General features: G+C 39.1%; 1 protein-coding gene across 5 annotated transcripts in view; it reads left to right on the forward strand.

The window, feature by feature from the left end:
• WLS (Wnt ligand secretion mediator) overlaps positions 1-26,691 on the forward strand; it is a 131,617-nt gene that overhangs the window by 24,827 nt on the left and 80,099 nt on the right. For all 5 annotated transcript variants that reach the window (XM_010989013.3, XM_064493469.1, XM_064493471.1 and 2 more), the window contains exon 2: positions 11,815-12,087. In XM_010989013.3, the coding sequence (XP_010987315.1) occupies positions 11,815-12,087 (273 nt within the window). The remainder of the gene's footprint in view (positions 1-11,814; positions 12,088-26,691) is intronic.

Below are 26,691 nucleotides of genomic sequence, written 5' to 3' on the forward strand. Positions count from 1 at the left end.
TCTTCCTCCTAACTAGCTCTTCCCTCGGTCACAACTGAAACTGCTCGTCACCGTTCAGAAGCTCCAGGTGTCATCTCAAGACTTCTGATACCCATCCTGTGCTCCACAGGAAGACCAGAAGTCTTCCATTGTTTTTCTTTGCTACTTTTCCCCATAAGTTTCATATGTAATTCATTGGACCAGAGAGAAAAACTCAGAGTGCTGGGTAAACAGATCGTACATGCAGTGGAAGAGTCTTTTGCCCGGGTTTCTGTCTTCTGAGCCTGTTCTGTAGATTTGATCTCCAAAGTAGGATTTGATGCCTTTAAAAGGGAATGACTTATTTGGAGGATGGCCCAAAATGGCCCCAAATTTTCTTAGGTAGGTTCTTAAGAATACAGATTTTGTTATAAAAGCTTCAAATATACTGCCATTTATGATGTACATTTAAGGCTAAGATGTGAATATTTTATCTCACTTTGTCTCCTGTTTTTCTTTCTATTATGTAGGCCTGGATCCCTTCAGATATAGGGTAAATAACTTTAAGTCCTACCTTTGAGAACCTCAGTTTCCAGGAAACAGGCTAAAGAGTGGTGTCTAAGCATGCTCCCATAGTTTTAATATTGGTTACAAACCCTTTGGAAGAAATTTTTCAGAATTTCAAAAGAAATTTTTCAAACTTTCAAAAAGTTTTTGCTTGCCTGTTGTCTCTCACACACATTCTTTTGATGTGTAAATTTACCTTTTTCTTGGAGTGAGTGTTTCAGTTTAGGACAAGTTCATTTTGATCCTCAAAATTCAGTATTCATTTCATATATAGGTTAATAAAGATCTGCAAGAACTGTTATAAGTGGAAATGAGCCCGTGTGTACCATCGGGAGGTTGGCATCATGGAAGGCAGCCATGGCTTCTTCCCAAACTCTCTCTGAATGCTAGTCTTAATTGTACTTTGATATGGGCAGGCCATGGATCTCATCCACTAGGGCATTTAAAAAATGATGTCTTAATAAGTTTTTGATAAAAGCTTATTTGGTAAATTGAGCATAACTTAATGTTAAGTTTATTATGACATAAAGACACTTTAATGTAAATAGTCCGTTTCAGGTTTGGAGTACTTATATGTTCAAACCTCTATGCTTGGTTCCATAAGGAGGGATAAAACATGGTCCCTCCCCACTGGAGTTTATGATTTTGTAGATCCAGGAACTATGTTTGCAAATAAAGTAAAATGCTATAATAAAGACATAGAGCAGGTGATACTGGGATCAGAGGAAGTAAGGATCATTTGTTACTGCAGGAAAATTGGCGGAGACCTCAGATGCTGGCATTTAACAAATTGAATGAAGGAGGTGGCACCTGAGTTCCCACCTAGGACTGATGAAAATATTAAAATATTTTAACAAGTATATAGTGATTTTACTTTTGTTATTTCAACACTTTAAAAAATCCAGTTCCTGAGATGTGACTGTTAAAATTACAGTTTACCCTTAACATGTACCTCTACCTCCAGTTCTAGGGAATTCACAGAGTAAAAGGTCCCACTTTTCTTTGAATAATCCGGGAAGAGGATATGATTATTCTTGGCATTTGTGAAATTCCAGATGAAGTCATTAACAGACCTTGCTTGACCTTAGTCTCGGCTTGTACTGTCCAACACTAAAATTTTGACTCTTCAGAATGTTCTGTACTTTTGTTCCTTTAATCGCTTTTATCTGTCTTTCAAAATGGGTCAGAATATGGAGAAACATAAAGAAACTACATGAAGTTCTTTATTGGGCCCTAAGGTCTCCATTTTCTAGTGTTCCACATGTATGAATAGAAGACTTCACCATTTTGTTATCGCTGAGAAAAACTCACTTAGTTCAGGCTCTTATCTATTCTGTTACTTCCTGAATGTTTCCATGGATGGGGAGCTCACCCTTTCCTGAGTCAGATTGTGCCATTGTCTGCCTACGGGAATTGCCAGTGAATTCTTCCTTACGTTGCTCTGAAGTCAGCCTCATTTGTACCTTGGCCCTTGACCTGCCTGCACAGTCTGTCACAGACTTCCATGCAGCTCTGTCATATGCTCCTGGGTCGGGTCTTCTCTAGGCTGATACTCCAGACTGCTGGCCTGGAATTTGAAGTTACAACCAAAACTCCAGTAAGATATGGAAGAGTAGCCGTTATTTCAGGTGAGTTCAGTGCACTTTCGGAAGCCCGTTATTCCACTCTCCTTTTCTGGAACTCTGCCGAGGCCATCTGTCGCTGACTGTCGTCTTCCAGAGAAGCTGTCCCACTGGTTCCCTTTGTGGGATGCCCTGCTCAGCCCAGTGCTGGGCGATGCCTTGTCTGTGGAGCTCCTTATGGCCCTATTCAGTCTTCCTTATCCATCTTTCTGCTCTGCATATTACCTCTCAGTAATTTGAGAGAGCTAATAAATAGTGAGGGCTAATAATAAACTGGCAATTGAGACAATGTGGCATATTGGAAGGAGCACCGGATATGAAGTCAGACTGCGTAGTTCTAGTCCCAGCTCTGCCACTGACTGGTGGGACAAAACCGCCAATCTTATGCACATGCAACGAGGACCATTATAATAACAACTTGACCTGTTTACTGTGAAGATTAGACGATCCAAGTGTCTGACAGTGCTTTGTAAAATACAATGTGCAATCCACATATTAGTTAGTGTTGGTGTTCATTATTAACATTGGTAATACTGATAAAAGGATATCTGTAATTTATAAATCATATATGTCTATTAACACATTTTAAATAATACGTGTGTGAAATTATTATACAGTACAAAAGATACTTCGGAACAAAGCAGCCATTTCTCCTAGAAGACTGAATTTGGGGGTTTTCTAGCCCTAAAGTTTCTCTCCAAAGGTGTGCCGGTGGCAGACTGGCCTGCTTGTACAGCCAGCTGGCCACCTCTGTGTCACCTCCACCCCCAGAGCTCCGCCAGAGCAGCTCTAGGGGCCTCTATTGGGGCTCTGGGAGGTTTCCCACACAGAGCTGGTTTGCCCTCCATGCTGGGTTTATGAGATCATAGCCAAGGTAGTAAATTATAAGATGCTATAATTCACTTTCCATAGGTGGTCTTGGCTGTATTCCACAGCCTTTTGGCTGAATGGTGGGTGATTTTGACGCACTGGCATAAAGTCAAAAATTCAGCCCAGATGACTGGTTTGCCGAGCAATGAGCAATAGCGTCAACAGATGAGCCATTTGGTTTTTCTGTGGAGGTCTTTTGTGTTCCCTTCATGTGTATTTAGTTTTTACTGTTTTGAGTATTTCTGGAGTGATGGAGAAACAGTCATTGTAGGTATTCAGAGCTAGAGGTTAGAATTAGTGACCTGGTGGACTTCTGTTGAGCTTCTTAATTTAGTCTCTCTTTGTTGCCAGACACCAAAGTTGAGGGTCAGTGTCTTAATCTGAATTTGGAATTCAGGATTGCTTCTCCAATTAGCACGTCTAATGGTTGGCAGATTTTATAAGCTAAGTCTCTGGAAGGGCCCTTTATGCATTTTATTATTTTTTTCAAAAAGGGAAAAAAAAACTGGCACTACTCTTGAGCCTAAAGTAACTTCATGTTTACCATGGTATTTCAAATACTATGTAAGAATTTGGCTCAGTGTCCCAAAGCACTCTAATTTTTTTCCTCTTGGTTCCAACACTCCTCAATTCCACGGGATCCAAGCCAGGCAAGTAATGGAAGCCAAGTGGCGCTGCTTGATTGCTGTGTAGATTCTGACAAATATAGAGCAATTCTTCTATTCTTCAAATCTGCTACATCTTTGGCTCCAGAACAATTGAGGTTGCAGGCTAAGCATTTAAAATCCTCATCAGCCGAAGATGTAAACATACACTATTATGCAGTATTTTTTAAGTCAGAGTGAGTTACACAAGTGTTTCCTACAATTTCTGAAAGTTTGCTGTCAAAATGTCTGTCATTTATTTATAAGTTTATATTGTACGGAACTGTTTTTAAATACGTGCTTGACTTGTGTATGTACAGTACAAATTGCTTTGCATTCAGCTCTGCTATGTGATGTGTGTGTATTTGTGTGTTTTGGTGGTAGTAGGTTAGTGTAGAGGAATGTTCTGCTGTGTTTAAAAATTTAGCTTTCCTAGAACAGATGTTAGCATAATTAACTACTACTTACTGAAAATTGCTGGCAAGAATGAATTGCAAGTCACTTAGTGTACCCCACTACACACACTAGGGCATGGTTAGGATAATTCCAAAAATTACCTCTCCAGAGCTTTGGCCCTGCACACGCATTTTTGGTTCTCCAGGAATTGAGATTGAATTGTGAAATAATATTTCACTTAGTAATCTAGTAAGATTTAATTGGTATGTTTGAAACATGGAAGAATTTCATCTTCAAAGTCAGTCGCAGAGGCAGAGTGACTGTCTGACCATTTTAACTTCAGAGCAATTTCAGTGAAGGAATTAACAGACCGAGTCAGTTAATTCCGAAGCACTAAGTCAGTTTAACACAAGTATTTACACGTTCTTTAGCTGAAAAATTTGAAGTGGTCATTATTAGGAGACATTCTAAAACTTAGATACATGCTGTGGTAGACACTAAGGAATCTTTTTAGGAACTTACCTGAAGGGAACAGTAAGCAGAATTGTCTCAAGGAATCGCTAGCTGTCTAAAACCTCACAACTCCACCATATAGTACAATCTGGCTACTTCAGTTGTCTAGTATACCCCACGTGTTTCCTTTTAACTAGAATTAAAGTGGGAGGTTTCTGAGTGTGAGAAAGACAGGCACAATCTCTGAGGGAACTCAGTTTTTACATTTAAAGGTAATTTCTACATTTAGCTGGAGATTCTTTTATGTTCAGTGAGTTCTGTGAGGGCCCTTTGAATGAAAATTGTAGTTACGTAAATATCCAATCTCCTTGGTTTCTGCCACCTATGTTCCTCTTCCTTGTCCGCTTCTCCCTGCTCCCTTCCGTGGGAGGGAATCAAAAAATTCTAAGTGAACCCTAGAACTGTCCAAGGGCCTTAAATACCCAATGCATTTCATATAAATTCTCATCTAGGTAAGGACAGATATTCAGATAGGCAAAGCTTAGAACCAACTTGAGTGTATAGTCTTTTATGAACTTCCTATAAATACCGTTCATAGCCAGGCAATGGAAGTTTCCTTCATATTACAAAGTGAAATGACACTGAACCATTTAGCTGTAATTCAGGTGAGAGTTGTGAGGGCTAAAGTTACCCAGCTTTTGTCTTCTCCTTTTAGAGATACAGACATAGGCGGAGTAATTCTTAGTGCCCCAAACGTTAATTCTAACCTTTTAAATCAGCCTTGACTCTTTTGAAAAAATAGTCTTATATTCACTTCCTAGTAATCCAAAATGTTTAGGGAACAAGGTAGAAAATAAATAAATTTAAAAAAAAATAGATAAGTACACCAATTATTCATGTTTTCACAGGTGCAGAGATTAAGACAGCAGATTTTGAATTAAGACTAGGTTTAAAGAGTTAAATCAACCTCCCTCTTGAGTCAGTAGAAAGTATCTGATAGCAATTGTTGAATTTCTTCCTCCAGTCTTATTGAAATACAGCTGACATACAGCACTGTATAAGTTTTAGGTGTATAGATAGAATAATTATTTGACTAATATACACTGTGAAATGATTACATGTTTTTAAAATGGTGTGTATAGTTTTTTTTTTTTACTTTTGTTAGCTAAAATGCTATTGCAAAAATAAAATTATTTAAAATATTTCTGAAATGTTTGACCATTTTTACTTAAAATCATATTTTTTTTTTCAAATTGAGGGGTTCTGGTTATTAATGCTTATAAACAGGAATTACCCTTTTAATTGGTCTGTTCTCCACATCTCTTCCCCTTGGAGCCTAAAGCAGATTAATCTTGAAATATCATTTTTGTTGCAAGGCAGACAGGCTTCCTCTAATTTAGGTGGAGGCTATTCCTGATTACAGACCACAGAGGCTCTTTGGAGACCCCATTGCCACAACAGGAGAAGGAGCTTCTCCATTCCTTCCTGACCACCCTTTGTTCGTGTCTGGCCCTGTGGCTACCTACAAGATACCTACAGGGTCTTAGAAGGAAAGATTCTCCCAAATAAAATTGTGGGTCTCTCCTTTACATTGCTGTGTCAGTGAAGCAGACTGCTGGGAGCAGAAGCCAAGGTCCCCTAGAGAACTCGACCACTGGTCAGAGAAAGCAAAGGGCTGGAGCAAGGTTTGGATGGTGCAGCATTTTCACCTGTTAATTGATCTCTTTTAAATTTAATACTCAAACGTGGACCATACAGTTGGCCTTCAGTATCTGCAGATGGACCAGCCACGGCTGATCCGCTGATAAGGAGGGTCGACTGTGTGGCACCATTTTATAGAAGGGACTTGAGCATTCTCAGACTTCGGTCTCCGTGGGGGTCTGGAAGCAGTCCTCTGTGGATACAGAGGGACAACTGACGTGTGGTTTTCTGGATATCCACTGACCCAGCACATGGTCGTCTTCAGTGCCTTCCCCACTCCAGTCCCCTTTCCCGCCTGGCTAGCGAAACCTGCCTCTTTGAAGTCTAAGTCCCGGCCTCCGGCAAGCAGCCCTCCCAGCCCTCATCAGGGATGATGCGTCCTGTGCAGGCATCTGTAGGGGCACGCTTCAATCAGGATGTACTTTTCAGCCAACTTCTCAGCCTCCCACACTCAACTGTGAGCAACTCAGGTTCTGAGACTACTGTCATTTGTCACTATCTTTAGGTAACGCAGTGCCCACATAATAGTAATACTCCTGGATAATTGCTAAAGGAATCTTTACTTGTAATAAAGCAGAGAAATAAATAGTCTGTGTTGGCTTGAACGGAGACCATGTGTCCTGTCAGCGTGTTGTTTTAGTTTTATTTTAACTTTTCTAGGAGGCAACCAAGTCTTGTATCTCTATCCAGCTCTTTAATTGTAGGTTCTGGCAGGAGTAGGGGCTAATGATTTGATGTTGACTCAGCTTTGAGCATGATAGCGGTAGTGGTTGGCTGGATAGTAATTTGTAAACTGGACAGCCCTTGAGATGCCGTAACAGGAAGCTGACTGGGGTCAATGAATATTCTTCCAAAAGAAGTACAGGTTTAGTCATTGTTCAGTTACACTTTTATTCAAGGTCAATTGTAATGATGACTGGAATCGTTGCCTCATTTTAGTGCATTTGTTTCTCCTACCTTCTAAATATCTGACTATTGCTCTTTCTCAGGTAATGTCAGGGTAATAAATATAGTATCACTACAACTATAATTACTTTTTCCTGTAATTATTTAAGTACTGTCTGTTTTCCCCATTATTTATGTATTCCAAGTGACTGATGTCTGTTAGGCTCACTTAAGCACCTAACAGGGCTTAGTGCATAGTAGGTACTCAAGACATATTTGGTGAATGCAGTATGAGTCTTAGTAATGTATGTAATTGAAGGGACACAGTTTTCAAAGAGACTTCAGACTGTGTGCAGTTTTCCATAACCTTGAATTAGAAGTCTTACTGATTTCATATCAATTTTATTTTAAAATTAAATGTTGTGTGGTGTCAGATTTCACAGTTCTCTGCTGCAGTGGAGAGGTGGAGGCTAAAAATTCTGTGTTGAAATACAGATTTAAAAAAAAGAATAACAAATGGCCTATGTTTGACATGGCAAATAGAACTGGCCTCAAACTCGGGTGGTGTTTTCAAAGAGTAACTTGTGGCTTTCTAACTTCTGTTCCTACTCTACATGCTGTATTAACCTGCCATAAAGTAACCGATCCACAGTGCCAGGGCATATTCATTTTGGGCCGCGTTGCTCTGCCTACTAAATTGTACTGATGTAGAAGTAGCTTTGGGCCCCCTTGTTTTCAACTAAATGCTATGGATATGGAGAGGAGACATTTGTAATGTGTGCCTAGGCAGCTGGGTGATATTACATTACTATCCTTGGAACACTGAGGAGTGATTATTTTTAGCTTTCACCTGAGCAAACATGACTCAGTTTGTTGACCTGAATCCATCCAGCCCCTTCTTAAGTACACAAACTATTAATCCCTAGAACCACGCTGGTGACTAACGAAGGTTTCCCTTGCATATAACTGTTGGTTAGTTGATTGTGGCTTGTTCAAAGTTTACAAATAATTTCAGCTTCTTCCATTTCATTCTTTTTTCTTATAATAAAATCCGTCACTTTTTTTTTTTAATTTAAAGAAAGAAATCAAACTTCTTTTGGTTTTAGACCCTGTTTTGTGATCCATATAGTCACAGTTTTTGGCTACAGCTGATGAAAACACCTACAGTAGGCAACCAGCTAGAAGCTTTGTTTTTAGTTCACTTTGATATACTTACTACATAAGAGATACCTAGGAATTCACTTTTAGCTGGAGTAGGAATTGTCTAGAACTGTGAACATATTGGGAGAACATTAACTGTCCATATTTAAATATCAGATCGTCTGTTTACTTTCTCAAACAATGCAAATGTTTTGCCTTTTGAACACAACTAGAAAAATTGAAAATGTTGAATTATCTTCTGGTTTTTAAAGTTATGCAAAACGTTTTTGAGACTAAAAGACTGATTTATTCAAGCAAAGAAAAATATTTGTGATTCTCAGAGATGCATTTGAGGTTTTTTCAAGTTCATTGCCATGATCTTTATGAAATACTAGTATTCCCGGGACTTTTTTCTTTATGCGAGAAACACTAGACTAATGAAAAAATGAAAATAATTCAGGCTGCTACAAAGGCAGGGGTTCACTATGTCCATTAAAAATGCAGCCTTTGTGCCCGTAAAGCGTTCAGCTTCTCTGTTATTAAGTTTGGAATGTGGTTTTGGAGCTTAACTGAGGAACTCGGCTAGTTATTTTTCATTTCAGTCAAAGGAGGGGAGAGACTTGTTTTTCAAAAGGAAAAAAAAAAAAATGAAAAAAGGTTAGGTTCATTTTGGAAGAATAGAAGTTTTAAAATGCAGTAACTATTTTCTGCTGCAAATAGTCAGTTTGAGTGTGTTAGGCAAAAATAGAATTCATGACTTTTGTCTCCCTGTTTATATCTCCAACCACATTAAAAAGGGTTTAGTTAAATGTGCCATTTGGTCTTTCTAGTGTCAGTGGGCTATTTAGCTGAGTCAGGATAACCAAAGTTTGATTGATTCATATTTCTAATAATAAGCAAGATGTCTGATTTTAGATGCATTAGGTGTAAAATGTCTTCATGATACAGTTTTAACTTTCAAAGGGAAACTTCCCTGGCATAGGTTAGTGGTGGCTCTGTGTTGCAGTGTGCAGGATATGAATGAAGAAACTTTCACCTAGACTTTAGCAGTGCTATGTTTTCTGGTAAGTTTTAGCAGGCATTGTCACAACTTTCTGAGAACATAACATTTTACTATTCAAAATTTACTATTAGGATTGATATTTACCAACAGATCAATAGAAAAATGTCTATTTGAGCAGTAGAAGTAGGGCAGAATATTAATAATACACACTCTTGTGTCTTAAGTGACTTCTCGCTTTACGTATTCCTCCAGGTACTCTTTGATCTTTGTTAAATAAGAGACGATTTCTGTTCATAAAAGGTCTGAAAGCACAGTGTGCCAAGTGTCTTATGCATGAAATTTAACATACCTAAACCATGCGCATAAACCGTAATTTGTAATGTTTTCCTTTTACTACTAACTTTCAGAGGAAAGTTTTATAAATAGTTTTTTTAAAATATATTGTAGTAAAAGGATCTACATGAAAGAAACTATGAAAATTTTCAAAGAGATATCAACATGGACTCCAGTTAATAGAGAAGTAATCACTGTTCTTAGATAGTAAAACTAAATGCTGAGAAAGGATGCTGACTCTGTCCATATTAATTTATAGATTTAATGTAATTTCCGTCAAATCCCAGCAGAGATATAAATATGAAATGGAGTTGGGGAGAGGTTTTACTCTATCAGATATTGATACACATCATCAAATTACATGATTTAAAACCATGTTGTATTGGGCCATGAGTTTCCAGTCCAATGCATGGAATAGAGTAGATTGTCCAGAAACATCTGTTGGTGTACATGAGATAAGGTGATGTCATAAATCAACAAGAAAGAGTTTGTTCAGTAAAGAATAATTTAAATATTTAGGAAAATAAAAATAGATCCTCACCTCATCTCTTATATCAAAACAAATTCCAGGTGCATCAACTATTTATATATTTTAAAAAGTGAAATTGTTAAAAATAACTAGAAAGCAGTAAAGGTGGCTATTGAATTTGGGGATAAGAAAGTCTCAATACACAGAAGCATGGGGAAAACATAATGGAAAAGAGATTCTGTGTGAAATCCTTATATGAAATGTATATGAAATCTGGAAATCTGTGTTAAAATATGCCATAAACAAATCGAGACAGCAGATAGAAAAGTTGAGATAAATTAATAACAAAACATATTAGGCAAAGAATTATTCTTATTTATACAAAACCTTTACAGACCAAGTGGGGGTGTAGGAAAATTGGTGTATCATGTGATTATTTTGCAACCACTAGTTGAAAATGTTTAATTATATATGAAAATATTTATGATAGCTAAAATTAATTTTGTTTTTTATGTGCTTTCAAGCACTGTTCTGAATACTTTCAGTGTTAACTTGTTCAATGTATACAATGACTCGGAGAGGTAGGTACTATTATTGTTGCCATTTAAGAGATATTAATTTTAATACACAGACAGGTTTAGTAATTCACCCAGAACTTTCCTAGCTTGGATCAGTGGTGACACAACCAGAGATTAGAGAGTCAGGATCTGACACCAGGCAGGTTGGCTCCACACCTGCTGTTTTTCACCACTGTGCTACTCTGCTTTGCTAAGTGAATTAAAAAAAAAAAAAAAGCTACATTACTATGTATGGTATGGTCCTATTTTGTAAAACTATGTGTTAATATTAGTATGTATTTTAAAGTTATACACATTAATTCCTCTTCATATAAATTTTTATCTAATCACATACTCAGAGGAAAGACAGATAACGTTTTGATACTTTTCCAGCAGTGGTTACTTCCCTCTAGTGGGATTTTGGGTAAATGGTGTTTTGAACTTTAACATTTTTGTATTGTGCAAACTGTCTGTTCTAATTACATAACCATTTTATAATCACAAAATTGTGAATGTTACATATTTCAAGTTTGATGATCCGTTTTGAAATGCATGGATCACATTTTAGTGTACATTTGAAGGGTCAGTGTTTTGGTTCCCACTCTCTGTTGGATAGAGTAAGTGGGGGCCCAGAGTCAAAATAGTTCTTTTTCTCAATCAAAAGTATGTTGTAAAATTTCAGAGTTAAGAAGAATCTTAAAAACCAACAGCCTTGGTGGAATTTTAGAAGCCAACCATCTTTTTTCTCAGATGAGGATCCTGAAGCTACTATAGATTTAACCAATTTATGCAAAATTACCTGAGAGTAAGTTGTTTGACCAGCCTTCAGACCCAGGGCTTCTGACTTCAGACAGTGTGTTTTGTGAAGCCCAGAGCCCTCCAAATCCTTAGGCAGGTAGAAATTGAAACACAGTTGATTTTTGTGACATTGGTTTGGAGCAAAGAGGTAACTGAGCAAAACTAGCTGTAAATGTATTCTTTCAGTAAATAACAATGCTTGAAAACAATGGGAAGGCTCTTGGGGATGCTCTCTGACACCTCTGGAGGTCACTGAAGGATCCTCCCCTGAATTTGGGAGAGCTTTCGAAATTACTGTATCCAAGTTATAGAAGGCGGTGTGAAAAATGGAGAGAAGACAATAGAGGAAAGAATGTTTGCCAGAAATAGGTGCTTCAGTGGATGGTTCTTCTAAAACAGAAAAACATTCTCTTTTCAGCTCCAGGGCCCACAACGGCAGTGTCTTACATGTCAGTGAAATGCGTGGATGCCCGTAAAAACCATCACAAGGCAAAATGGTTAATGCCTTGGGGACTCAACCAGTGCGACAAGATCCGAGACATCGAGGAAGCAATTCCAAGGGAAATCGAAGCCAATGACATTGTGTTTTCTGTGCACATTCCCCTCCCCTCCATGGAGATGAGTCCTTGGTTCCAGTTCATGCTGTTCATCCTGCAGCTGGACATTGCATTCAAGCTCAACAATCAAATCAGTAAGTGCGCCCTCCCCACCCCTCTCCTATCTTGGGGAATTTCTCTCTTCAGGTTTTTCAGAGCCAGTTATGATAACAGTAAAATCATAGTATTACTAGTGACAATTATTGACTGCTTACTACTTACTAGGTACTTTTTTGTGTACTCTACCTGAATTAACCCATTTTATCTTCCCACCAGTTCCCACCAAGAGGTAGGTCTTACTTCATTTTGCAGGTGGAAAACTTTGGCGTCAGTGAGGTTGCCCAAGATCAGCAGGCTAGAAAGTGCAAGACCTGGGATTCAAAGGCAGGCAGCCTGGCTCCAGAGCCCTGTCCTAACCACGCGTCACCACCTCTCTAGTGCCTGGAGGAACTCATCCCAGTGGAGGGACTGGAGGGTTTCCGAGAGGTCCCATATTTCCAAACGTCTTTTCCCGCTGGACTTTGAGTGAAGTCATCCCCTTAGAAAAATCTACCTGCCAAGATGGGAATACCAACCCACGAGCATCCAGTTTCTCAGAAAACCAGGTTATTTTTTTAGCTTACCCAATTGTGATGCAAGACTCTTTGAGGGCATGAAGCAGTTGAACATTTCATGAGGAAGAGATTATTGGGTGATTGGTGGAGGTGATTGTGGCATCTGGGGACAGTGTGGGGAATCTGATGTTGAGAAGATGAGAACATTTTTTTTAACTGAAGCAGGATCAGGGGTTGAGAGTGAAAGAGAAAAAATGTGTTAAAGACAGCTCTGCCTGGGGCCTGTCTATGAATTAAAGCACTATTTCTAATTCTAATGTTTTTGTATCAGCAATTCCCCTGATACATAATCACGTTCATTTTACTGTTTAGGAGTTGGAGTAGTGTATGTGCCTGACAGACAGTTCATCTGGAACTGGTGATGCTGAAATAATTTTTCAGAATGCAGAGTTTCTACCCCTCCCCTCAATTCATTCAGTTTCTTACCCATTATCTCAAACTGTTACTGAGTGCCCAGCACTGCCATGTACTGAACTGATGGCTGGACGTGTGGATACATAGGAAGACACGATCGTTCATGGGGCTTACAGTCAAGTGGAAATGACAAGCAGGTAGCCAGTCATTACAGTATAGTTTGTACTGTAGCACTTAGTGTCGTGCTGGGTGCTGTGACCGAGGTATACCTGGGACCTTTGGGAGCATAAAGAAGAGGCTTTAGAGCAGAGAAAGGAAAGGCTGCCTTGGGGGTGTGTGTGTGTGTATGTTTGTTTGTGTGTAGAGGTAAGCAAACAGATCTTTGAGGTGAGTGTTGAAGAGCGAGGACCCTGAGAAGGAGTTGAGTATGCGGGCGGGAGCAAGTGGGAGAGCGTCCTAGACACGAGGAGTGGCTGGTGGGAAGGTCCAGGTTTGCACAGCAGCCGGATGTAGTCCGGTGGCACTTCCCATGTCCCCTGTTCCTAGCTCTAAGAGTGTGTTCAAGAAAAGGAGAATGAGGACAGTCATGAGAGGAGCCAAGAGAGGCTGACAGGGGTAGATTAACTGACTTATGTTTTGGTGTGAAGGTCAAGGACACAGCACTCTGTTATCTGGGCTGATTGCCTATTGTGTATTTGATGTATAATGTTCCTAGACTTCTATCTCCCAGCTCCAAATACAAAGGAAAAGATTTACTCTTTAACAGAAATTAAATATCAGTGCTGTATTAGTGTTGAGTAACAAATTATCCTAAAATTTAGCTGCTTAAACCAACAAACATGTTTCATCTCCCCATTTCTCTGGGTCGGGAATCCAGGCACAGCTTAATTTGGGAATCTGGCTGAGCCTCTTTTATGAGGTTGCAGTCAAGCTGTTGGTCTGGTCTGCAGTCTCAAGAGAAGGCTTGAAGGCTCTACTGGGGGAGAGGGATCTGCTTCATGTGGTCACTCATGTGGCTTTTGGCGGGCCTTGGTCCCTCACCACGTGGGCCTCGCCGTGGGGCTGTCTTACATTATGGCCGCTTGTTCCCCCCTCCCTCCTCCAGGCCCCCGGCTAGTGATGAGAAGGGCAGAGAAAAAGCACAAGTGCCAAAGATAGAGCCACTCAATCTTAGAAGTGGTATCCCATCTCTCCCACTGTGTTGTTAGTCAGAAGTGAACCAGTAAGTCCAGCCCACACTCGAGGGAGAATATTACACAGGGCATGAATATCAGGCAATGGGCTCACGGAGAACCATCATAGAGGTTGCCTGTCTAATGGCATACTTTTCAAAGCAGCTAGGGTCATTTGAAATATGTTCATTGCTTTATTGGCATCCAGACCAGGAGGCAGGATAGCCGAATTCTTAAGATCATGGGCTTGGGAGTCTGGCAGAGATGGGATTAAATCCCTGCACCACCTCTTATAAACTTTGCAAATTTGAGCAAGTTATTGAATCTCTCTGAGCCACGGCTTTCTCATCCGTAAAATGTGGATGACAATTCCTGATTAACCAAATACGCTAAGGAATAAATTAGTTAATGTAAAGTTCTTAGAACATAATAAGTACTACTAAAAACTTTAAAAATAAAAAGTAACTATTATAATTATCCTTTCAGCCTTATTTCTGAAATTCAGCTCTTCTTTTCAATTCTTCTATACCTTGGTTAGTGGGATTGATTGGTCTTTATTTTAAAAAGCACAGCTTTAATCTTATCCTCGTCCTACTCAAAGTACCTTCAGTAACTAACAGATAAGGCCTGGCGTTCAGAGTCCTCTCCGTCCTTACCTTTCACTGCTAGCCTGCATGTATTCTCTGCATCCTCAAACAGGAATAATCCTCCCTTTGCACCTTTGTTCATTTTATTCCTACTACCTCTTTCTTTCCTCATGACCCCCTTCCTCCAAAAGGTTAAAAGGCTCCTCTTTGAAAACCTATTGATCCTTCAAGACATCCCACCTGTCACAGGTCCCTGGAAGCTTCTCAGCTATTTTCCATATTATTTCCCACCCCTATTCCCTACCAATTATGACTGATCCTTCTTTGAACAACTTTTGTCTGTTCTTGCCTGGCGATGGCCAGCCCTGCAGTCTGCACAGGTGAACTGTTAGTGTGGCTTCTTACTAAATTGTGAGCTACCAGTGGGCAGGCTGTGCATTGTGCTTACATGTATGTGACCTGCAGCTTTGCAGGAATTTGTGGGTGAAAATATTTCTTGGATTGTGTCATTCTCCTACCGAAAAAGGAATGGAAAACAACAGATTGAGGTGCTTCCCCTCAACTCCAAAATAAGATTTTTGTTATTAAAATAACATTTCAGTAATCAGTAAAACTGACATTCAAACTCGTTCTGATCCCAGCTGCTCGTATACTGCTTACATTGATTCAGTAGCAGTCAGATATTCAGCATTGATGAAGAGTAATTAATCTCCACCTTCAGGCAGCCTCTTGCTGTGACGGACTGTTGTCTAGAGTGTAGTCTAATACTTGGACAATTATTTGAAGTGAGGTTCTGTTTTCAGGTCGTAAGGAAAGCACTGAGTTGTCTCGCCGTTCTGCCTTTTGCATTGCTGAAAGTAGTTGGTCGTGTATTTTGGTTTTGGAACTTGGCGTCAAAATCATTTAGTAAAACAACTCAGAGCTTCAGCTGAGTTCACGTGAAATCTTAGAGGCCAATGATAAATGTATAAAGTAAAGTTATACTACAAAATCTTAGAAAAAGATTCTTAAGTTTGTTTAGTGAATGTTGTATGGTTGAAAGTTTTAGAGAAACTCTCCTAGTAATGTGAAACAACTCAAATATATTTGCCACTTTGGTTTTTACCAGTTCCTAATGAAGTTGTGTTTTTTAATCAGTGTATTGAATATTTTAGAAATCTCCAGACTCATCTGAAATATATTTGAAAGTTCAGTGTTGACTTTTTAGCTTCAGCGCTGTAAATAAAACTGTCTTAAATTCAAATCGAGTATTTTTCCTAAACCAGAAATTAAGAAATAATTTTATTGGGTTTTTAAGAAATATATATTTGGTCATTCAAATGACCAGAATATATTTCTCGTACATATTTGGTTCTTGTCCACATTTCCTGGCTCACAGCTCCCCAAATCCTTGGACTCTCCCTAGAGCTAAGAGCAATGGGAGCGACTTTTGTTATAATATTTGATCTCTTGTTGTCAATTCCCGAAAACTTCAGAGCCATAAAGATGAAATAGGTGTCTTACTATATTTAACAAGCCCTTTTCAGCCACAGCTGGGTTGATGTTAATAAGATGGCTTTTAGAAAGCACCTGAGGGTAGGGGTTGGTTGTCAGGGGAACAGCCATGATTGGAGGGGAGGGGAGAGGGGCTATAGGTTGAATCAATCACCAGTGGCCAAAGATTTGATCAATCAAGCCTCCATAAAAACCCAAAAGGAGAGCTTCCAGGGGAAATCAGAACGCCTGCACAGGACACCATGCTGGACCCCATACTCCAGGAGGATAGGAACTCCCTTGTTAGGGACCTTGCTCGTGTATCTGGCTGTTGATTGTATCCTTTAATATCCTTTGTAATAAACCTATAATCTAGTGGTAAATGGGTTTCCAGAGTTCTGTGAGCAGCTCTGGCAAGTTAATCAAATCCAAGGAGGAAGTCGTGGGAACGTCTGATTTAATAGCTAGTAGGTTAGAAGTACAGGTAACAACTTGAACTTGGAAGCTGGCATCTGAAGCCAGGGGGAGGTCATGGGGGGACCTCCAGTCTGTGGCTGGCAGGTCAGAAGCACAGGGACCTGGGCTTGTGATTGGCATCTGAAGTGGAGGGCAGTTTTGTGGGACTAAGACTTTAACCCCTGGAATCGGATGCTCTGGGTAGATTGTGTCAGAACTGAGTTGAATTATAGGACACCCTGCTGGCGTCCGAACTGTTGGGTTTGTGGGAAATTCCACACCCCCATCCTAGTTGGTGGTCAGAACCTATTACATATCTTAATAACTTCACAGGTGAATCACTACCCAGCAAATGTGAATTCCAAACATCGAAAATGCCTATATTGATGAGGCTTTCAACTAAAATATTTCTGTGTGTAAATGAAATGTGAATGTGTCTTATGTTTTTTTCCCCCCAAGTACACCTTCAGGTTCCAAAATATATTTTATCTCCATCAAAACTAAAGATTCTTATCTTAAAAAATACCCTTAAATTTCTTGTAACATGAGGGTCTGCACTTAGTGGAGGTACACTAAAAAATTATCAAGATAGACAACAGTTCCTTCGATAAATGTATGAAATAACTGAAACCCTAGAGGCATCAAGAAAACCAGATCAAAAAATACTTTTCTTGAGCAGTAGCACTGGGTGGGGGAGGTTGACTTTAATATGAAAAATGTTACAGATTGGATTTGTGAGAATATTTTTTTCCTTAAATTTATTCTCTTTACCTTTGTTTATGAACACTAAGGAAAGCATCAGTTAAAGAGGGATGGTGTGTCTCTGCTGATTGATATAGACATGCACATGTATACATATATTTTAATCATAATCATATTTATATTATCATTATATTATAATATCATAATCATATTTATAAGACCCAGTAGGTCTAGGTTTTCCTCTGAACCTTGTGTTAAGAACATATGTGACTGCCTGTCCACTTTTTTATGCTTTATCGTTGTTTGGATGCCTTTCTCACAGCAATAAATGGGGCAGAAGAAAAAGATTGGGTGTTTGGTGAACAAGATCCTATTATATGTGGATGACTTTCTGTTTATCAAAGATTCAGCTCTGGCTGTATTACCTCGAACGGAAGGAAAAATCAGGACCAATCCTGTTTTTTCTTTAAACTTTCCTAGGCAGTCTATGAAATGAGTTTCAGATTTCAAATAATACGAAGAGATTTCATATTTGGATTATGAAATTAAAGTTAGGATTTTCAATATATGTATGGTCAGAGTTTTCACCAATCTTTGAAGGGTCTTTGACCAGGTAAAATGATCAAAGGACTGTATGTTTTAAATGAAACAGTTACTTGGCACTAAATGTTTATTCCACTTAAACTTTCAGTTTAAGATGACACAGCTTTTAGCTAGGGTTTGACATCTTGACGGTCCCTCAGAAACTAAATAAGCATTGACGTTCACTTTAAAAGCTGGTCACTGTTTCAAGTCCAAGATTTAATCAGAGTGATGTCTTTGGGGAGGAAAATGACAGTAGTATAGGGTAATTTATAGTAATAAAAGTGTTTAGAGAATGTGTATATTTGATTGTTGAGAAAGAAGATATTCCATATATATTATGGAATGAAAAAGCAATTTTAAACAGAATCCCTACTTTTCATCTTTCAAGCATAAACATTTTTAAAACCTGCAATTGTCATTCAGAGTTAAGTATGAAAAGTAGTAGCCAGTTCAACTTGTAAATGGTGATAGTTTTAAAACAATAGTCTGCGAGATCTAGAGAGGAAAAGCCAATCGAAGTGAGTCTAGAGACTTCTAGATGGACCTTTCAGTAAATGCTGATTACAAGTGCCCCTTATGGCATCTGTGGATACTGAGAGCCCACTGTACTATAGCGTTTTGTATAAGCGACTTGAGCATCCACAGATGTTGGTATCTGCTGGGGTTTTGGGTGGAGGGTGATCCTGGAACCAATCCCCTGTGGATAACAAGGGATGACTGTTAAATTCTTACCAGACCTGTCTGTTGAAATCTATGATTGGGTTAGTGCTTACTTTTATCTAAATATTTCGGAAGAATGGAATTCATGTGTTTGCCGGGGTACAAACATGGTGCTTCTATAGAGTTGAAAGGGACAGAGGACTTCAGTTTTTGCTCTGAAGATTTAGGAAATGGAGGGAGTGTGAGTAGACTAAAAAGTATCAGAAAAAAGTGAGCCTAAACATCTGGTGTCTGAATGGTTAATCCTTGAGAAAAATTTTTGTGTAATAGCAAATTTTGTTATTTGAAAATATCCTCTAGAGCCGGGTATACATCATTCTTTTTAAAGTGTTTTATTGGTCATTCAATTTATATATGTATTTGTAAAATACAGGTTTGGGTTGGCTAAAATGGAACCCACTTATACCAGGATGTCACTCTATTGATTACAACTGCAAGTCACATACTTAGCATAACCTCAGACTCTCCATGGGGCTTCTTTTGAGAAACTTGGGTGTAGAGATCAAAGAAGGGGGATTTTTTTTTTTTTTTGATATGTCTCTACCCAGCTTTCAAATCTACAGGCTGTTGAAATAGAAACACTGAGATTCATTGGCAGAAAGCCTCAAGATAGGTTGATCTGTCTTGAGTAGCAAATCTAGGATTTTCAGGGGTCTAAAAATCTCTTAAGTTAAGAAATACTGAAAAATGGTGTAGGGTGGGGTAAACCAGTTTTTTTTTTTCCTGTTTTAAGGTAATAAAGTCATTATGTCTTGCCTTCAGCCCTGTGCTGTACACTGCAATTGAGTATTAAGTCTTAACTTGCTTGTTTCATTTTTGCAAATGACTCCATGAAACAATGGAATTGTTTCTATAACTGATGAGTGATTTTTCTTCTTTCAAACTGAAAACATTTCTTGTAAAAAAGGATTAATGATATTATTACCTGGTTGGTTTTCCAGTTAGATGGCTGAGTGTCCTGGGAGAAAATTGCTTGACTTTTTATGAAATGATTGTGCTCTTCCATTTGTGTGCCTATTATGGAGTGTTAGGTAGACACCATATGAAGACAATTAGAATAAAGGAACAGTCTGTTAACTGTAAAAAATGAACTGTCACATTATCTAAAATGATTAGGGATGACTTTCTTGAAGAAAAAAATAATCTGTGATCTTAGTGTTGACCATTAGCAAGAGGCATGGTTCTTCATTCTATATTTGTTGATGGCTCTTGGGAAGAGTCCACAAAGAGAGCTTAATAGGACAGAGGAGTCTATACACCAAAAGACTACAACCGCTGTGATGGAAATGTTCATTGGTAATAGGGTATTCCCACAACTGAAATTCCATGCTTCATCAGATAATCCTCTTGAACAAAATATGTTGAAGCAAGTAATTGAGAAGAACCCTTATTTCTACCCTCCCACTCCTACTCCCCCACTTCCCCTAGAAGAGACCTTGTTTGATTCATGACCATGTGACAATCTCTATTTATAAGAAATGTTTCTTATCGGACAGTTTTTATGGCAGGTTGATGTCACCGAGACTTTTTTAATTACTTGCAAATTTCCTTACCTGCCTCAATGAGAATCAATGTGAGCAGAAATAAAACTTCAAAATTTCCCTCCCTTCTCCCTCTCAAAAAAAAAAAAAAAAACTGAAAAAAAAAAAATCTCAAAACACACCAGAAAGATCCAGGAGACTTAACGGGAGTGGGGTTTGAGGTGGTGGGTAAAGGTAGGGAGGTTGTCAGTGTTTGAGTTAAATTTACATGGCCATTCCTCTTAAGAGGTTGTATGTCCCCTTCAAACCAGGGGTCCAACTTAGAATTTACTAGTATAACTCAGTTTTACCTATTGACCGGAAATAGAAAGAAACTAAAATCTTGGGAGAAGACTCTTGTTTTGTTGATTAACCCAGGAGAGTGAAGATTAGGGACATCGTGCTTGTTTACTCTCATTCATGGATTATCTTTCTCTTTGAGGGAATCTTCAGACACAACTTTGGAATGAATCATTGTGAATATGTTTATATTGGCAGGAGCACAGGAACCTCTGGCTTGGTTTTATTTGAGTGTGATGGGTGTAAGTCCATGACTTGGACAGCATCACCGTTAAGCTGTCTGGATCCTGTGAATGGCTCAGTGGTTTTGTATTACGTACTTGCAAACGAAAAAAGTCCAATCAAGGAACAGAGTTGGGCTCTTTCAAAACCTTCCCAAGATTTTTTATTAATGTTTACAGTTTGCTATATCCAGTCCCTTCCAGTCATCCGATGGCATACTGGTCCGTTTAACATGGGGAAGTAGATCGTGTTGGTTGGTCTCTAGTCTTAGCAAAACACTGATAAATGGTGTTAAATAATTTGCAGTTATTGTTTCTGAACATCAACTGTGTGATTGCAGACTTTGAGCCCTGGAAGAAAGGTTAGAGCGCTGAGGGTTTAATAGTCTTCAACCCGGAGTCTGGGAGTAGAGTTTAAGGGCCAAGTGAGCCTTGATAGTCTGTGTGAAATTTTAGTCATAGTTACTTATGTGCATTTTGACAGTAAGAGTTTGTGGCTTTTGTCAGGTTTTCAAATCGGTAATTAGCCCCAAAACGTTAAAGGACCAGTCCTTTAATTTACCAGATGAAAAAACCTTACAGTACATGCCCACTATAGCACAGCTGGCCGGAGACAGAGCAGGACCTCCTGGTTGTATGTCAACCATGTGGGGAGGTGGACGGAACACAGCAGCAAGTAGCTCCCACAGACAGGCCCGTGAGCCTGCTGCCAAACAGTGGCCGCTAAGGTTTTTGGACAAAAGTTGTGCTGGTCCTTTTAAAATGGTGTGTTTTCTATTTTTTTTTTTTTTAATCTCCCAAGTTCAGGGAATGTAGTGCAGTCTAGAATCTAGACTAGGAGGTAGGCTGGTCCTGTTTATAGTGCCACAGCTGCAGATCACCCACGTGTCTCATTTCCTGCTCTGAGTTTAGAATATAAATGAGGAGATTCTCTTTGCATCCGTAACAAGTATATCCTGGTTACTAAAATAAAAGCCTGGTGACATCAATGAAAAATGTGGGCAGCAAAGCTACCAGCAGCAGCAGATTCCTCGATGGCACCCCCCTATATATAAAATGCTTTTACCTCCTCTTCTCACTTTGGATATTCTTGTCAGTATCTAAATACCAGGCAGTCATCACATAGCTAATGTGAGGTTCTTTTCTTTTCTTTTCTTTTCTTTTCTTTTCTTTTCTTTTCTTTTTTCTTTATTTTTTTTAACATTTTTTATTGATTTATAATCATTTTACAATGTTGTGTCAAATTCCAGTGTAGAGCACAATTTTTCAGTTATACATGAACATATATATATATTCATTGTATGAGGTTATTTTATAGGAAATCATACCTTTATTCTTTTGGGTGACCTAAGAAAACATGAAGTGAGGTGATTTTCTGAATGATGCTTTTCAGAGCAAAAGAAAGTTAGGTGGGGGAAGGAAAACCCTTTGTTCAGCAAAGCAGAATTCTACTTGCAAAAGTACCAGGGATCCCGCAGTGGGAAAAAAAAATTTTTTTCATCAATATCTACCTGCTGTCTACACACTGACGCTAAGGATGGTTCCAGTTCCTTTTTTGCTTTAATAAGTTAGTAGGTGTTAGTAGGAGATGTAGCAGTAATTCTTCAAAGGAAGAGAGGTTCTGGTTTTTTAATTGTTCTCGTCTAGGTTGTTTCCTAAAGTAATTGTCCAATGAATCTACCTTTTCTGCCTTACTGGTTATTCATATTATGACCACAAAGGAAAGCCCAGGCCTGACCTAACAAGCAAGATGATGCACATTCTTTAAAGGTGAGGGTTGGGGGAAGACTGAAAATATCTAAATTTAGTATCTGAAAGTTGCCATCACATAGAAAAAGAGTTCTAGTAGTTGGAGTTGTTCAACAGTGAAGAGGCTCTCTTTAAATAGTGAGCAGCCTGTCACTGGTAGTAATCAAGTGGCAGCTGGTTAGGGGGACAGTCATAATGATGACCACAGTGATAGCTTGCATGAGTTGGGTTTCTTTACAAAATGCCCATGTACTAGAGATGCTGGTGGTTGTCTATGTTGCCAGCCATTTGCTTTAGCTTCATATCATTTTCTTAAAGAACTTGCCTAGCTCTCCACCCTCAGAGTATGAGTTTCCACCACACCTGTTGGGTGGGCAGCTGGCCATGCAATTAGTCCCCCAGCTACAGCTGATGCCTCAAGGGGGAACAGTCCGATTTCCTTTTGTACGAAATTGGGATTCATTATTTCCAGGCCCACCTTCCTTGGCATTTCAACTGAAGATTCCTGAGGGCCACCTGGGCAGCCATCATTTGTCACATGCATGGAGAGGCAGAGAAGGCTGGTTGACAAAGTGGGAAAACCAGATGCAAAGAGGAAAGTGGAGATGAAGGACCATGGGTTGTAATTATGATCAACTGCAAGTGATGACTCTTCCTGGTTCCACTCCCTCAAGCTTGTCAGCACTTTATGCCCTTGAGTTTCTTGAGAAACCCTAGTATCCTTTCAGCTGATTCTGGCTTAAGCTAGTGTGGGTAAATCCTGTGACTTGCAACCAAATCATCTCTGAGTAAGACAACTTTATTTTCATTTCATCTGATCATCTCAACAATTCTTGACAGAATGAGGAAACTGAGGACGAGAGGTTAAATGATTTTTCCAACTTCTCTAGGCGAGAAATAGAGGGCTTATAATGTGAAAGGGATCTTGGGATTCCAGCGTCTTGATCCCATTGAATCTATGGCATGAGTCCATAGTGCTCTGGAGTGGCTTCCTGGTCTGAGTGAGAAATTATGTAAGATGACCCCTAAGGTCCCATCCACTCTATGTCTCCTTTGCTGAGAGTCCATGACTCACTTAAGGTTCTTGGGCTCTATAAAAATCTCATGAGTTTTCCTTGGGCTTTGTGAATCAGTTACTTCAAAGACCCTCAAGTCTGAACCATTTTAGAAGGTGCTGTTCAGTGGGGTTGGATGCCCCTTTGTTAGTGGGTGAGCTTAATGTTGAAATGAGTGAGTTTTCTTGTCTTTTATTTTGTTACGTGTTACCTTGTGTTCATTTCTAGTCCTTGGGTAGGCAGACAGGGTTGGTGTACTGGAAGTGTATTTTTAGTCTGACATTAAAAAATGTATCATAGACACCAACACAGGAAGCTGTTTTTAGGTGAGTCAGTATATAAATAACCTCAACGTTTTCATAAAGGAATGGTAGATCTTTTAATTTAACAGCCCAGCTTCTGAGGCTACCTTCCTAACATCCTACGTTCATTTAGTGGTCATTTATTGGGCTTCTACTATGTGCTGGCAGTTTTTTCTTAGGATTTAAGGTACAAAGACAGTCCTTATCCTTCATAATACAATTTCAGAAAACCTCATGGCCCTTCTTTGTTTACTTCTCTCCCTCCTGTAAGATTGAATCTTGAGGTCAGGGACTGTAGCTTGGGTATCCTGTTCATCTTTGTGTCCTCATACTTAGCACAGCCCCAGGCACAGTGAATACTTGAGATGTACTCAAAAGAATTAGTTAAGAGCTCACAGTCTAATTCGGAGGGAAACAAACATTTATACTGATGTGTTCAGTGCTAAGTGCTCAGCATTCCATGAACACAGAAGGAGAAATGATTAGCTCACTGCGAAGATAGTTTTTTAATTGAGTCTTGAAGGGTGGAGTCTTAAAGGAGATGTTGGAATTTGTGACTGTCGACCATCTGACAGCAAAGAAACAATCCAAGGGCAGCCTTATTTGGTTCTGGGAAGCCAGAGTGTTTGGGCTGAGTCCCTGACCCGTTTTAAATTGACACCTTTGGTAAGTTTTTGAACTTCCTTACATTTTATTTTCTTTACTTACAAAATAGAAATAATAGTAGTACCACCCTGGTACTGGCACAAAAGCAGACACATAGATCAATGGAACAGGATAGAAAGTCCAGAAATAAACCCATGCGCTTATGGTCAGTTAATCTATGACAAAGGAAGCAAGAATATACAATGGAGAAAAGACAGTCTCCTCAACAAGTGGTGCTGGGAAAACTGGGCAAAGTCTGTAAAAGACTGAAATCAGAGCATTCTCTAATACCACATACAAAAATAAACTCAAAATGGATTAAAGACTTAAATGCAAGACCAGATACTATAAAACTCCTAGAGGAAAACATAGGCAGAACACTCTTTGACATAAATCACAGCAGTATTTTTTTTCGAACCAGCTCCTAGAGTAATGGAAATAAAGGCAACAAAATAAGCGAATGGGGTCTAATTAAACTTGGAAGCTTTTGCGCAGCTAAGGATACCATCACCAAAATGAAAAGACAGTCTAGAGAATGGGAGAAAATATTTGCAAATGATGTGACCGACAGGGGATTAATTTCTGAAATATACAAACAGCTCATATAGTTTAATATAAAAAAAACAAGCAACCCAGTTGAGAAATGGGCAGAAGACCTGGATAGACGTTTCTCCAGGGAAGACATCCAGATGGCCAGCAGGCACGTGAAAAGATGCTCAACATTGCTAATTGTTGGAGAAATGCAAATCAAAACTACAATGAGATACCACCTCACACCAGAGTGGCCATCATTAAAGGATCCACAAATGATGAAAGCTGAAGAGGGTGTGGAGAAAAGGGAACCCTCCTACACTGTTGGTGGGAATGTAAATTGGTGCAGCCGCTGTGGGGGACAGTTTGAAGATTCCTTAAAAAACTAAAAACAGACTTGCTGTATGATCCAGCGATCCTACTCCTGGGTATACATCTGGAGGAAAATATTATTCGAAAAGACACATACACCTCAGTGTTCACAGCAGTGCTATTTACAATAGCCAAGACATGGAAACAACCCAGATGTCCACTGACAGATGACTGGATAAAGATGTGGTGTGTTTGTATACACACACATGCACACACACATGCACACACACAATGGAATGCTACTCAGCCATAAAAAAAGAAAATAATGCTATTTGCAGCAACATGGATGGACCTAGAGATTGTCCTTCTAGGTGAGGTAGGGAGAGGGAAAAATACCATGTGATGTCGCTTTCATGTGGAATCAAAAAAAAAAAAAAAAAAAAAAGGACACAGATGAACTTATCTACAAAACAGACAGACTCACAAACATAGAGAATAAACTTACAGTTACCAGAGGGTAAAGCAGGGGCTGGGAAGAGATGAATTGGAAATTCAAAATTTGCACCTTTTGGGGAGTGATGGATATGTTAGCTATCTTGATAGTGGTGGTGGTTTCATTGGAGTTTATATCTATCAAAATTCATCAAATTGTACATCTGAATATGTGTAGTTTACAGGAATTATACCATAATAAAGGTATGAATAAATAACTGAAATGAAATTGTAGTACCACCCTTATAGGGTTGTTTTAAGGATGAAACTAGAATAACACACATGAGGCTTTTTACACAGTGCACATAGTAAATGCTCAGTAAAAGTGCATTATTAATTATTCTTGTACTTGAGCAGAGAGAAGAAAATGTTAAGTCCTGGAGACAATATAGAAACCTAGGAAGAGAGGCAGCAGGGCCAAATGTGCAAAGCAAAGACCTGGGTGGATGCTGGCCATAGGCTTTTCCTTACCTCAGGGCAGTACTTAACTTTGGATCAAGCACCTTGACCTTGGGAGAAAAATGTGCAAAGGCCCCATTCAGATATTTTGTATTCATATTTCAACTGAAGCCCTGAAGGTCACCTGTGGGATTCAGAGGTCTTCGAATCTCAAGGTAAGAGCTCCAGCTTCATGGTATAGGTGGACCCCAAAAGTGCCGAATTGCACGTTGACCGCCTCTTAAGCAATTGGAGCACACCTTAAAACAGAAAACGTGGGAAATTCTCAGCTCCCTTAACGAGAATATGCCCACAGGGCATGATTTAATCCTATTTGACTGTAAATATATTAACATGTAAATTAAAATGTTTGGAAACAGAGTAATAATAAAAGATAGGGAGCAGAGGGATATATGAGAGACAACTTCTTTGAGGTCCGAGAACTTCTGGTTTGCAGCTGAGAAAGGCAGA

Source organism: Camelus dromedarius, chromosome 14, assembly GCF_036321535.1.
Source record: "Camelus dromedarius isolate mCamDro1 chromosome 14, mCamDro1.pat, whole genome shotgun sequence".
In the NCBI taxonomy this organism is placed as follows: Eukaryota; Metazoa; Chordata; class Mammalia; order Artiodactyla; family Camelidae; genus Camelus; species Camelus dromedarius.